Below are 15,086 nucleotides of genomic sequence, written 5' to 3'. Positions count from 1 at the left end.
CTTCCTGTGAACATGCAGTCGCACTGACCACTTTGACTTTTGCAGGCTTGGATTGATCATGTCTGATACTACAGGAAAACCCTCTGAAGTCTTGTGGAGTCCATGATGTGACGGGTCCACTGTTACGGCAGCACGATCTCTGGGCTTTGCTGGCTGGTGGTCGATATAATCCTTCAAACTGATTCAGTAAGCACAAGTGTCACAAGTGAAAGCACGTACTGTATGTCCAGATTTCCAGATTAAAAGCACCACTGAACTGTAAACAGAATCAGTGCAGGGTATTTGTGTATTGTGACGTATCCAGTTCCTCCATGTAATGGAGGCGTATTTGACTAGCGTTCACTTATCTGAGTGGCCTGTGATTTCCATCTGTACTCTGGGATTAAAATACATCATTCATTCATTTCCATGGACAGGAATATCTCAACAGTTAACAGGTGGACTTCAGTTGCATCTGGTACTAATGGTACAGAGAGGATCTATCATTTTCATCAGCTGGGCCACCACCAGGTCAAAGCTTTCTCTTAATCTCTGACCTGTGTGAAACAGACCAGTAGTGCCACCATGTGCTCAAAATTCTTGGTTTACTCATTTCGTGTCATCATCAGGTAGGTATTTCAGTCTCTCCAGTGCTCTGGTTTATGATAAACCTAAAAACATCCCATCAGCCTCAGCTGTACAAAATGTTCAGTGTTGACCTGCTGATGTTAGCATACTAAAACTAGGGCAGCTTAACTGGTGGCCATGTTGGCATGCTAATGTTAGAATTTATCCCAGCATTCTGCTCAAATAGAGAGGTGCCCGCTTTTGTTTGTTCAAGTGCTCTGGTGGCTCTTGTAGTTTTTATCAGATTAAACTGGGTTTGTTATTCCAAACTAACTGTCCGATAAGTGGCAAGACTTAAGGGTTTTGATGGTGGACGACTCTTTGTCTCGTTTCTTCACACAATTACTTTCATCAGTTTTCCCATGCTGTACATCCTAAAGCAGGGGTGTCAGACTCATTTTGTCCTTTAGTTCAAAGAAAAAACTGTCCTTCAGAAATTTAAATTTCTTAAGAAAAATAAGTTAAATTTGGGCACATGTGTTCTGTCCACTTCACTGATTAAGACAGTATAACATATTATGAATAGCAGCTATTTTCATTTAAAAACTGCAGTCCTGTAATTTCCACACTTTGTAAATTCATGCTGTGGGCCAAGTTTGACCCTATGACGGCCTTTTTTTTTTGCCCGTGTGCCATATGTTTGACCCCTGTGTCCTAGAGCAGTGTTGTGCATGCTTTTGTGAAGAGGCCGGACATGTGCACCGTTGTCTCCGTTTACACAATTTGGGATTTCCTCTCAACATTCTTGGAGAAACCTGGGAGGCTGCATGGTGCAAGTTTCTGGTGGTCAGGCGCTGCTTGCCACACATGAACCTCATCATCAAACAGCTGATGTCAACTCTGGCCGTCAGTTTATTGTGAACCGTGTAAACAATTTGATCCGCGGGAAGCTTAATCTGGTTTGCCTCCAGTAATCTGGTCCCGGTGTGAATGGAAGAGGCATCAGAAGGGGCCGCTGCAGAGCTCGACTCTGCTGTGGAGGATTGGATTAGACTCATCAGCACACACACACAGGAAACACTCCGCTTCCAGTCCCTCTTTTATCCACACCTTTTCTCTTTTTATTTATTTATTTTTTAAATGATCTCCCCTCTGCGAGGCCTTCTCACATTTCTTTCTCTCTGATTATTACTTCCCTTCTGTGTTTTCTTTCAGTTTTCTTTCTTTCCTCGCCTATCTCTCCTGCCAACCCCTCTCTGTCTCACTCTACCTCACTCCACCTCTCCCTGTGTGTGTCTCTCTTTTCTCTTCGCTCATTGAGTCGCAGTAAATCCTATTGTGATGCTAAACTGATTTTCGGAAGAGAGAGAGAGAGAGGGAGGGAGGGAGGGAGAGAGAGAGAGAGGTTTGGGTTTCTGTGGAGCAGGGTAATGCTGATCTGACCTTCGTCCATCTTGAACCTTAATTACCTTCCCCTCTTAGTAAACTTTTTAACACTCTCTCCGGGCTCCAGTCGCTAGTGTCGGGCTCTTGTGAGAGTGCGTCCGCCGGAGGATCCGCCGCTCCCCGCGCTCCAGGAATGCACTTTGCAGGAAACGCAGCTCGGTGCCCGGACACCTCCTGCTTTCTTTTCCCATAACGAGGAGTTATAAATGAATGAGGGCAATGCGTTCGTGAAGGAGAGACTGTTTTCGTCACACCGGTTCCCCCCTCAGTCCGCCGGGCCGCAGCCGGGCTGAGGTCAGAGGAGACCGGGGTGAGCGCTCCCCCTGGCCGGGCATGGAGAGCGGTGGCCGGGCGGAGCTCCTGCCGGCGGCGGGCGGAGGACCAGGAGGCAGCTGGGTGCTGGTGGAGGCCCTGCTGCAGGGAGGCGCACCGTGGGGCTTCACCCTGCAGGGCGGCCTGGAGCACGGAGAGCCGCTCATCATCTCCAAGGTAGAAAGAGTGGCAGTGTTTCTATGCCATTTACAATCTGTCATACACATGGGACCAACACTACAGCACCTATAGAGTGGTTTTATCTTTTTCTATCACTAACTTGGTTGCTAATTAACCAACTTAAGCATAGTTAATAAAGGGTACTAAAAGTAGCCTATCAAAGGGCATTGTGATAACTTTCTTATGACCAAAACCAAAACTGTAGTTTATTGCATTTGGTATTGTCCTTCAGTTTTAGAATAACACTTCCATAGATACCCAGATATCAAGATCAGAGTTTGGACAGCTCTCAAAATAATGGCCATAATTTAACCAGGTTCAACTCTTATTATTTGTTTAAATTGTTTTTTGTTTTGTTGGTTTTTTTTGTCTCCAACCCAAACTGGAGTTTTCACAGACTTTCAGCCACGTCTAAGGTCCCAAGCAAACTCAAAATCAAATCAAATCAAGCTCTGTTGTCATCTTGACACATACTACTGTAATGCAGAATGAAATTGCGTTTGTCTCTGAGGTCTGTGCAGGCTTAGCAAAATAATTAAAAGACTAAAAGACTTCAGTGCGAAGTGCAAATACATACATTATTATAACAGCTGGTCACGTGTCTCATGGTGGTAATAGCACTATTGTTTTAATGTCACACTGAAGCAGTTCAATTGACAGGTCTTTACTGGACAGATTGAAAACCCGGTCGGCTTCACTGCTCTGAATCCTCTCTATTTATTTTTAGGCGGTGAACTTAACAATGATGTTCTTAGTGGTTATCAAGAATATTTTGACAATGTTGTTCGCTATTTGGTACCTGCCAGTTATCCAAAATTAACATATTCAGCCAGACAGTGATGCAGCCAACTAGCTCTACAAATGGTCTTACGCTGCACCCCATCCCCAGCTCTGGTACCATGTTTGACTCCAACTCTCGGAACTCCAAATGTGACTCCCTATTTCAGTCATATCATGATTTTAAAATAGTTCTGTTGTTACCATTAAGAGGCAAAACTGACTCTTCCATGCAAAATTTTAAATCTTTTCAGTAATCTGAAAGTAAATATTTGGCCTATTTTAGCTTGTTACAGTTATGTCCGAAATTACTCTAAACTGACTTTATATATTTAAAAGGTCTGGTCTCATCTACACCACTTTCCCATCTATTGAGAGTCAAAATGACACATCCACTCATTTGTGTATTTACACAAACAGTGCAGTCTCATTGTTCATTGTTATTTCATGCAGTACTGTATACCTTCCATCCTTTTGAGCCTTACAGAGGCCAAAATATGTGTTGTGTGACTCAGCAACTGATGGTGTGTGTAATCTCAACTAACTGCTGGAGTCCTGAATGAGTCTACAAGGGGGATTTCCAACTTACAGTTCCCAAAAAATATCTTTTAAATTTGTCTTTTGAAAATTACAATCATTTACCAGCCAAAAACAAGGAAATTGCTGTATTAGAGATTGTGATGGTAAATAGGGATTTACTGATTATCAGCTTTAACTAAGTGCAGCTACAGCACAGAAATCACCAGCTCTGCTGAGTCTGCCTCTATTCTTACTGTGATACAGAAAATTGCCAGTAATGATGCCTGTTCTGTCCTTACAACCACTATGACCCCATTTTATTAAAATGCAAATCAGGCTTGTTGTGGTGGGTTTGTGTGCGTGTCAGGCAAATGGCTGAAAAATAGGACAAGAATGTGAATAATGTGTTTTTGGTGCTTTTGTACACACTCCTCTTTTATTGTGTACTGTACCTAGGTCACTATTAGCACAGCTCTCCGTGTTTGGTCCAACAACAGCCCAATGTCTGGCTTCTTATTTCTGTCTTTATCTATTACTTCCTCTCTCTTTGTCACTTCATGTTCCAAGTATTTCTGTTTTTTTCTGTCTGCTTCTCTCTCTAGCTTTCCCAGACACCGGTTAAATGCACATTAAGTTTGGGTCTAATAAACCCTGAGTGGGAAAGCAAAAAATATATAATTTCTAACTATAAATGCAGCAAACTGGAATGGAAATAGATGCCATCTTCATCTAGTTTTTTTTCTGCAGTGTTTTTGGAAAATTAGTTTCTATTCCAAACCAGCTTCCACACAACAGTGGGTGGTTTAAGTGGGAAAACCCCATGTGCCTATACTTGTTCACAGATGTTCTGATTCATTTGATTGTAATTTGTTATAATGATGCAGTAATGTTTCGCATCAAGACTTTAACACAACAGGCTTGGCACCCCTTGCTTGTTTATCACCCATGAAGTGCAATTCTTGCCGTTGTGAGCTGAGTTCAGGGTTCACGGTGGAAGTTTCTGTTAATCCAGGTAGTTCGGCTCAGGTTAAACAGTCTTAATGAGGGTTAATCTGAAGGCCTCCTGACTGGCATCACATTGTGCCAAGGTTATACCCTCAAAAAAAGGTGAAACCAAACTTTCTGTTTTTACTGCTATTGTCTGAAATGCAGAAAATATAAACTGAGGACTTAGGGGATCATAAGTCATCTATTTCAGACCTCCATTGCACAGTATTCCAGCAGCTCTTAAACACATAAGAACTAAATTCCATAGACTAAGCTTACAATTAAATGCCAATGGTTACATAAAGTGAAACAAAATGTAGGTTGTTTTTTGCAGTAATCTTCTGTAGAACACTTAATGACCAGATAGGACCACTGACATGAATGCAGTTACATAAAAATTCCACTAGTCACTATCCGGAGCCCCGCTGAGGTCAACAGTAGAAGATGAGGACCTCAACCCAGACCAGGGTTGGATTGGGTCTCAGTTACAACGAACCGAATGGATCAAAGATGTAGGATGTGTGCTTGTTTCCCCCTTTAGTCAAACTGAAGGTGGACAAGTGAACTGCAGATGGAAATACAGGAATAAGAACCATTTGAAACAGCAATTAACAGAAATGTCCCATGCCATACGTTCCAAAGAGTTAACAAGGTATTTAAAAGGAGAACTGGCCATTTAGCACCAGTCATCCTGTGAAACATCTTCTGTGACTGTAAGATATTTTGTCAAGTCTGGGAAAGTAACGCTAACAAGACAAAACAACAGTTCTATACAGTGTGAGAATTATCATCACATTTGCTACTAAAAATCATTCTGTGCGAAGAGAAAGATGTATCTACTAGCACACGTGCAAAGGAGTTGGGATGGTATCTTCTCTAAAAAATAGGGGAAATTAATAGGGCTCAAAGGGCGTAAAAAAAAAGGTGCAATAGACTCCGACCAACACAAACAACGCTCCCTTCTCCGGCGCCAGAATCAGTGCGGTGATGGGCGGTGACTCAGGGAGGTGGACGCCCCCCTCAAAAAAGGCCACTCCAAGCTAAGTTTAATACTTGAGAGGCCTGTGTATTTAAACGTGACGTTTTAAAAGATAGTTCAACAGTGTTTCTCAATTTCTTATCAGTATCAAATTCATTTTGCCAATAAACAAGTTAATTGTCCACCTGCATGTGCTACTAAAACTTGCTAGCTCTAGCGCTATGACCTAAAAAAGTAAGTGTACAGTCCTGAATGATGTCATCAAGTTATCTCAACTTGGACCTAATTTAAACCAGAAAGACAAACAGGGAGGAGACAGTGTTTTTGGAGCTTAACTAAGACAAAATGCTGCTGCTGCTGGAATTATGATCAAAATTTTTATCTGACTCTTCGATGTCGAAAAGATGTCTGGGACTGCATTCCTAAACGTCTCGAAAATACTCCTTAATATAACAATCTGACTTGTAAAAGTGAAACTGTCATCCTTCAGAGGAAACTTTGGGGAACTTCACACAACTGGGTGGCAGTAGCTCAGGAGGTAGAGCCGGCGTCAAATAACCGAAAGGTTGGACGTTTGATTCTGGCCTATCCCTAGTCTGTCCGTTGTGTCCTTGGGGAAGACATTTAACCCACCTTACTCCCAGTGTGAACTCCACTGGTGTATGACTGGGAGTGAGTGTTGTTTGCTGGTAGTCGGAGAGGCTGAAGGCATGGATTGGCAGCCACGTGCCTTTCAGTCTTCCCCAGGGCAGCTGTAACTGCTAAGGGTGTGACTGTGTGAGTGGATGAATAATGTATTCAATGTAAAGCGTCTTTGGGTATTTAGATTATTATTAATAATAATAATTGTGACTCATATCAACGCTTCAGATTTAACCCGTGATAAGGGGGTCACTATTAGCTTAATTTCCTTTTGTGTTTTCACGAGCTAGCAAGGTTGGAACCGAGTATTAACTAAAGTAATTCCTGACTCTGCCCCCACTGCCGTCTGAGGATATTTTCCCAAATTGCACAGTCTTTATTGATTAGAGGAGGTATGTTGTTTCAGTCATGGTATGAGCAAGCTGAGGCACTCTGTTTAGATATCTCTGTCTTCAGGATAATGAATTTCAGCTGGAATACCCAAGTCGCTAACAGACACACACACACACACACACACACACATGCTCTCTCTCTCTCTCTCTCTCCCCCCTCTCTCTCTCTGTCTGTCTGTCTCTCATGGAGTTTCTGTGTGATTTTGCCGGCCTTATTTGGGTATATTTATTCCTGAAAAAGGCAAACAGTACATGCACGTGCACTGTTCTGCAGAGCTCAGGAATGGGTTTGATTTTAGTATTCTTCCACAGCTTTCAGAGGATGAGCACAGCTTATTAGACACAACTCCTATTTGTGTACTTTTTGCAAATTATTTATACGATCTATTTTTCTCATATGAATCACACTTTCACACATCTATCAACAGTTGCAGGATAGAAATCTCAACATTCCCAATGACTCACTGTGAAATCGCACACTAATGACTTATTCTAGTCACATATGGGCATAACGAGGCATTACACTGTCACCAGCTGATATGGACAGTTGCCTGTTCAGATATCTGTACAGCTCCTCCGATTCCAGATAACTTAAGACCTGCAGTGCATGGAAACAGCTTTTGTTAGAAATACAGGATGTATGGCGCGTGGGCTAAATCACATCATGCGTTTGTTGAAAAGTAACACATGCTGTAATTCAGAAGAGCCAGACACACCCTGCAAGAAATTCTTGGCTGTTGTTTTAACATTCGAAGAGTCCCAGATGGGTGAGGTTTATTGTTTCAGAACAGAGAAAGACACCATTGTCAATCACAGAAGCACATTTGAAACAAATGATCTGTTATATTCTCATTCAAGTGTTACTTACTGTATTGTGAAGCTTAACTTTCTGAGGTCATGTATTTTGATCTGTGGCTATTTACAGACTTCTAAGTTCATGGGTTGTTCACACCTTGCTTTAAGATCCGATCTGGGAAATCCAATCGTAACTGATCTGATCTCAGTTTTGTGCTCTGTATGTAAACCCTGACATCATCTGGGGCGCAGTGCAATATTGTAACAGCTGCTGTCTCTGATGGACCCCTACCACTGCTCTGGGACTGAGAACAGTGCTAGTTTATGTGTGTGGGTCATGACTTTGGCTTTTCAGGCAATCATTAATAATAGCAGTTGTGTGTTTTTTTCTTAATCAATGAGGCATAATTCCCCTGCTGAGTATAGACGACCTTTAATGCAACTCAGGGTGCTTTGCGTTCACACTACTAAAGGAATGTGAACACATGTGATCTAGACCACCTCCAAATGTGGTCAGAGATCAGATCACTCAAATGTGATGTCAGTGCATCCTGGGGTTGTTCACACCTGTCTGTCAAGATCTCGACAGACCCCATGGGTCTGATTGGTAGGTCAATTGAAGACAGGAAATCTCACCACATCTGTCCTACACAGTCCAATGGACAAAGAACAGAGGTGAACTGGATATGAAAAATCTGTGTTTGCCACAATGTTTTTGTCAAGAGAAGTTGAGGTTTTCCTGGTTTTCCCCATCCTGTGTAATACAACATGTATTTGCCATAAATGGAACTGCTTGTGATTGCCCTTACACACTGGATTTGATATCTAGTTGTGATTGATGCCACTTCATCACTTTAAAGTAGTTGCATCATGGAACTTTTTTTGTCCCAAGCTGAGCTTTCCAAGTTGATCTTCCAAATATTCTTCAAATGTCACGTAGCCCGGCTTTTGCAGTCTTAACTGTCAAAAAGTTATTAACAGCCAGTTGACTTGTTAGCTAGCTGCATATCAACAACTTTTTTTTTTTTTTTTGCACAACTTGGCTATTTAGCTATAAATTTAACCTTCTAATGAATTCAACCTTCAAAATACAAACTTAAAGAAGACAAAAGTGCCGAAGTCCCCTACATCCCTCATGATATGAGTAAGTGTTGATTACTACAAACAGTCCTTTCCATACATACTACAGTACATAGTACACTATTCTTATGGCACCAAATAACTATTAAACAAACATCAGTGATGAAGTGATGAAGACTGCTTATGACAGAAAGTAGAACATTTTTGGAAATAAACAGCCATGACAGCTTTGCAAGCAATGTATCCAGCTGTTTAGTTAGCATATTATTCTTGCTGTGTCAATAAGAAAAAAAATTGCATATGAGAGGAACTTTTACGAACACACCCATAGCTGCCAGTAGTTCCCCCGAAGGACGATGACTGGTGTGCACCACTGTGCTCCACAATCAACATGAGTCCTGAGTGTTCCTATTGCAGGAAGTTTAAAGTACACCTTCAAGACACAATGAGAACGCATTAAATAGCCAATCACTCACACCGTTTTTGACCTCATTTGACCACATTCCTTTAAGAAGAATTAACAAATCAAATGATTGACTCTGAGCAGGTAAAGTAGCTATGTGGAGCTCATTTTTTATAATAGAATAGTCAAATATATTTTCCATGGATGTTTTCAAGGTTTAACTTGTAATCTGTGCAGATCTCTAAATCAACAAATGTCAGGGTAGAGATGAATAAATAATGTGCACTTTCAGTGAGTGAGATTGGCTTCATTGCGTTCCATAATTTGTAGCATGTCCCCATGTTCTGAAGCAAACACAGCAAACTGCTGTTGCTGAAACAGTAGTCACATTTGTTTGCATGTCATCCGCCTGCACCCCACACAATGTTGGTGTTCGTTTGCCTACTACAGAATGCAAAACTGTGACCAGACCTTCAGTGGTGGCTTGAGACAAGTGTGGAGGTGCATTCTAAGGCCATGTGTGAACGTGTGCACAGCTCGATACTTGTGAGTGCACATTATATATCAGGTCTGAACAGGTCTGAAGGCACACTCAGTTTTTAGTCAGATGTTGTTCTGGCGACGTCTTGAGACCAACTCTTTTCAGCTTCTCTCACATGAATTTAAACAAGACAACATGACCTTTAAGAGGGCTGACACATGCACATAGACAGTGATAAGCAAGCAGAGCAATGCTCATTCACTGACAGCCTGCTAAGAGGCATCACTGTCAGCAGCGATAAAGCCGTGGGGTCATGCTGATATGTACAGTATGCCTCAGTGTCCACGTGGGAGTTTCAGTTGAATCATCATCAATTTAGACAACATTTCGGAGCGATGAGAAAACTTTCTCAATTTTAAATTCATTCTCAATTTAAATTGAGATTACATCTTTAAGGCTATTTTATAAGTGAGAAATCACTGTAACTCTGATATGACATGAACGCAGAATGAGTCCTAGGCGAAAACATTATCACCAATAAATTATCATATTATCATATTTTATTTCTTGGAGCAACACATTTTGCTCATATTTTCAATATATTTCACTTTCTAAGAGAAAATGCTTTTATGATGAACACTAGCATATCTACTCCCTCTTTAAAAACAAAAACCTTTTCTTTCGGAAGGAGCTTGCTTTTTCCAGCAAAATCCAAGGCTCAACAGATCTAATTCGTTCGTAATTCGTTTTTGGAAATGGGCACATACTTTCAAAGAAAACTTGATTAGCACATGATTAGGTGAACAATTCATCTATTACCATCTGTCACAAGCAAATTTCAACCAATCAGACTCTAAATATCGTCACTATAAACCCTTGTCACAGGTGAAATTGCCGCCTGTAGCTTCCCATACTGTTGGTGCTAATTGGGCCAAATGACTGCCACAGTTGTATAGCTTTAAGCCTGAGATGGATTGTTTTCCTGAGATGGAAAACTCCTGGAAATCCAGCTGTCTTGCAGGGTAAGATAAATCACAGCTGGATGGACAAACACAAACAATTAGACAGGATGTTACAATGAGCAAGCTCCCAGGCAGACAGCCAAGACCTGCTGGCTTTCCCTCCACTGACCCTCTTCAGATCACGCATGCACACCACACCACGAGTGTGTCCCACCTGCCTGAACAATAGGAACCCTGATACCAGCTGCCGCAGCAAGTGTGACCCAACATGTTCTATCACTGTGTGTCCAGTACACAGGCAGGTCCAGGACACGTTTATCCAAACACCACTGAACTTGAACAATGCTTATGTAGGTCAGTAGCAGGTGCAGTTCTACTTGGAGAGCTGCTTCCCCAGTAGCTCAGTAGTTATGTACATATACCTTACAGTCACTGTAATGCACATTTGCACTTTTTGTGAGTTTTGTGTTTGTTTGTTTGTTTGTTTGCGTGCAGGTAGAAGAGGGCGGTAAGGCAGACAGTTTGGAGCAGCCTCTGCTGGTGGGGGATGAACTCATCATCATTAATGAAGTGGAACTGACTGGATATCGACAGGAGGCCATTACTCTGGTCAAAGGATCATACAAGACTCTGCAGCTCACTGTCCGCAGGTACTGGCTGTATGTGTGTCAGTGTATGTATGTATGCGCCTCTTTTTGTCTCTTAATTTTCTGCAAAGGCCTAAAACTGAACCCTACAACTGAGTGACACAATGAGGGGGACTTTGGGATTCAAAGTAGCAATAGAATTGAGTAGTGACTGTTGAATAGGACAATTCTCATTCACGCTGAGGCTGGCACAGACCAGAAACCTGAGAACCTCATCGGGACCCATTAGGTGGAGGTTGGCTAGTAAAATCTTTGTGGGGTTTTTTTATGCACAGGGAAAAATCTCAGGTGGATGCATAATGATGAGGAAGAACTTTAGTAACTAAGGGAAAAACCCTTAAAATGTGAGTAAGTAAATCATTCACTTATTAGACTGGATTAAATTCACTGGATTTAAATCCACCTCACCCATCGGGAAGTTTTCAGCTAATGATATATTTAATTGATAACAAAATTCACTGTTAGTTTTTGTTTATGTGGGAGCTCTATGTCGAATTATGATTGGTATTAAATAGGTTTTCAATCTTCCATTGTGATCAGGGTTGTTTTCTTGAACTAGAGCCTATACTGATATGACAGAGAGTAAAGACACCTTAAGAAGTTTCTTTCTGGCTCCCAGTCAGCGTAATGACTTTCAGTGTAATATGTAACTTGTCTCGGTACATCCTGGTTCATAGTACAAATCACAGGGAGCCAGACACTCTTCATTAACGTTATCTGTCCCTGTTTGTTAGTAATTACAGATAAGTACATAGATAAAGAGTTTAGAAACTACAAAGTACAAGGGGACTCAATTATATTGACTTCTTTTTGAAATTCAGCTCGTTCTTTAGGCACAAATGAGGCTATAAAAGGACGAGGACGACTAGCTTGTTGTATGCTAATAGGTTCTGTGTCAAACTGTGTGACATTTATAGTTTTTTAGCCCTGGTTTACTCCTCCAGAAACTCTGGCCATGAGTTCTGTTAGCACAGGTGACCCCAGGAACTAACCCTTAAATGTCTATTTAACACATGCCCTCATTTAATAAATTCTCACACAAGCAATATCTCACTTAACCATTCACAACCAGTCAATAACTGTTGCATAAACCAGTCCGCCACAACATTAAAACCACTGACAGGACAAGTAAATAACATTGACCATCTTGTGACAACTTAATGTTCTGCTGGGAAGGTGGTCATAAAGTTATGTAATTGCAACAACAGCTACCTTTTGATACTCAAAGTGCTTTACAGTCACAATAATGCATCTACCCATTCAGTTTCGTGCTAAAGACTAAAGTCTATTTGGGGAATTGAACCAATAACCCTCTGGTCTGTGGACAACTCACTGTAACCACTAAGCCACAGCCTTATGTCACAACGCTTGAAACTTGTACTTTTATAAAGCTAAGCACCAATTTATTGCAAGTATTTAGCAAAGGCTAGCAAACCAACACTAGCTCAGCTCCAAATCGTCCCCATTAGAAACTTTTTTAACCAATAATATACTTATTTAATTTGACTGCTAGCAAGCTGAATTGTGTTTTTCAATAATGGGGCACATATCAATAACTAGCTACTATTTTTTGCCTAAATTTATTGTATAGCAAGTTAGGAACACTATTGCTTGCATTTTTTTCTTCTGAGCAGCATCAATGTTTTAGATAAGACTTTATTGATCCCCATGAGGAAATTTAGGTGTTACAAAACCCCAAATGAGAAGTTTACAGAATAGAGAGAGAAAAGCTTTAAGTAACTTATGAACTACTTATTCTGTAATAATAGTAATAGTAATAATAACTACAGCTTTATGAAAGACCAACCAGACTTAAATAAAAGGATGAAGTGGGGGAGGCTGAAGGCTGATTATACAGATTAAAGAGGGATATTATATATAAGAGTGAGTCATGTCACCGAGCATCTCTGTAAGTCTAAAGGTCAGTGAACTGATAGCTACAAATCCAGGTAGGTATTTGGGTTTGGGTTGGGGCGTGACTGTGAACAACGCTGCTGTTGCTACTGTGACTTTTATTCACTGGAAGAACACAGAACACAATGCAGGACTTTAGACTTTCAACACGAACACACACAAACACATGCACACACTCACACTCACACCCACACACACACACATTCTTGTATGGCCATCTTTGTGAGGACACTCATTGGCATAATGCATTTCCTAGCCCCTTAACCTAACCTTCTCAACTAAATGCCTAACCCTAACCATAACCCTAATTGTAACCTTTACCCTAAAACTGAGTTTTAACCTTCAAAACAACCAAAAAGTGAGGACTAGCCAAAATGTGAGGACTAGCCAAAATGTCCTCACTTTACACAAATGTCCTCAGTCTGATGGTATAAAACTTAAACTGGTTCTCAGAAAGATAGCTGTAGAAGAACACATACACAAGCTCACAGTGGGACAGGTGTAGGGATGTGTGTGGGAAGGCGTGGTGAGGAGGCATGACTCCAGACAAGCAGCGGGGAGGTATGTGTTTTTGTCTGATCTGCTTCCTCTTGGGATCTGATATAAAAATAGCATGCAGAGTGTTTGCACGTGTTTTTTTTTTTTCTTTTTTTTGAAGACATATTATACACGCTCTGTTAAGTGTGCCTATGTCTACATTCAGCTTGAGATGATTAGTTTGGGATCAAACTAGCCGTGGCCATGCGGAGTCACCAGCAGGTTTATTCACGTGCAGTAAGTTAAACGCTGCACCTGTGTGATGAGTTGTATTCATTTTAGCGCTGTAGTGTTCGCATGACTGCTGGTAGTCAGGAAGATTGTCAAAGGTTCTGGATGCTATTCCTCTTTCTGATGGTCTTTTCTGTGTATGGTGCCTCTGTTAAGAATAGTCCACACAGTTGGGGCACACACTTCTACAGACAAACGTTGCCACAGTAAGTGGATGAGATGTGCTGTTTCATTAAACGAACAGATACATGTGCTGCATTTTCAGAGAGCGAGGTATCCTGATGCCAGCTCCATTTCATGAGGTTTGTGATAAAATAATGAATTCACCAGTTTATAGTCAGCCCTTCTCCATTGAATATATGTCTGAAAGCTGTTGTTTACACAAGGCATTTTGTGCATTATGTTGTAGTTTCACGGTTTAGTCACTGACTGTTTGTTGAGCTAATTGTTGAGCTATACATGTTGTAAAAACTCAGTGTTCTGCTGGGAAACGTTTGGACCTGCTACTTAGACATTTAGCACCCACCTAGACCAGACCTAGCTACCCAGGCACCTCCATCTCATAGCAATGACTCTCCCCCAGCACAGACACACACAAAAAACAACTCAAGGAACAACTCATATCCACAAAGGACCCTCCCCTCAAACCATAGATAGGACCCAACATTCTGTTTCCACACACCACAGGACACCCTCAGAAGACCCATGTCCATTCTCTCATGAATCACGACTGTTTTGGAGACACAAGGGTGATTATAATGTTATGCCTAATTGGTGTAACTGCTGCTATATAAATTATAATAATATATATAAAGCCACTTATATAACATCTATTTTACTCTCTCAAGGATCATAAAGATTTATTGAACTCATGTGATGGGTAGGGCCTCACTCAACCAAAGTCTCTGTTTGTGTTTGTGCGTCCATTCAGTAGGTGTTATTATGGCATGCCTGTGACTCTGCCAGGTGTTAGCTCCTTTTATAGGCGGCTTAGTGTGTCTATGTGCATCCTCCATCCTTGATGTCAGTTAGACCAAAGGTGTATGACGTCGTCGCCCGACACGCCTCGCTCACCACGCCCGTCTGTCCGCTTGACTCTCTCTCCTCCATACCTACCTGCGCTCCCTCTGATTGGTGCAATCATGTTAACCCCTAATGATTGGCTGAAAACGAAATGGTGAGGAAAGAGAGAGCGCGATTGAACCTGAGTGCCATTGGTGCACAGAGCAGAGTGTTGTCCTGGGATCTGCCCGTCA

The 15,086-nt window shown here is 41.5% G+C and overlaps 1 protein-coding gene across 3 annotated transcripts in view; it reads left to right on the top strand.

Annotated features, from left to right (window-relative positions):
* Nucleotides 1-1,925: 1,925 nt before the first annotated feature.
* The window catches only part of shroom3 (shroom family member 3), a 61,361-nt gene continuing 48,200 nt past the window's right edge, over nucleotides 1,926-15,086 (top strand). For 2 of the 3 annotated variants that reach the window (XM_047569805.1, XM_047569804.1), the window contains exons 1-2: nucleotides 1,926-2,481; nucleotides 10,997-11,151. In XM_047569805.1, coding sequence (XP_047425761.1) covers nucleotides 2,326-2,481; nucleotides 10,997-11,151 — 311 coding nt within the window. In that variant the 5' untranslated portion in view covers nucleotides 1,926-2,325. The remainder of the gene's footprint in view (nucleotides 2,482-10,996; nucleotides 11,152-15,086) is intronic. The other variant, XM_047569806.1, reaches the window with a different exon arrangement.

The sequence above is a fragment of the Mugil cephalus genome, chromosome 19, assembly GCF_022458985.1.
Source record: "Mugil cephalus isolate CIBA_MC_2020 chromosome 19, CIBA_Mcephalus_1.1, whole genome shotgun sequence".
NCBI classification, from domain to species: domain Eukaryota; kingdom Metazoa; phylum Chordata; class Actinopteri; order Mugiliformes; family Mugilidae; genus Mugil; species Mugil cephalus.
The sequence above is the reverse complement of the archived record's forward strand: the minus strand, read 5'-3'. Positions and strand labels throughout refer to the sequence as shown.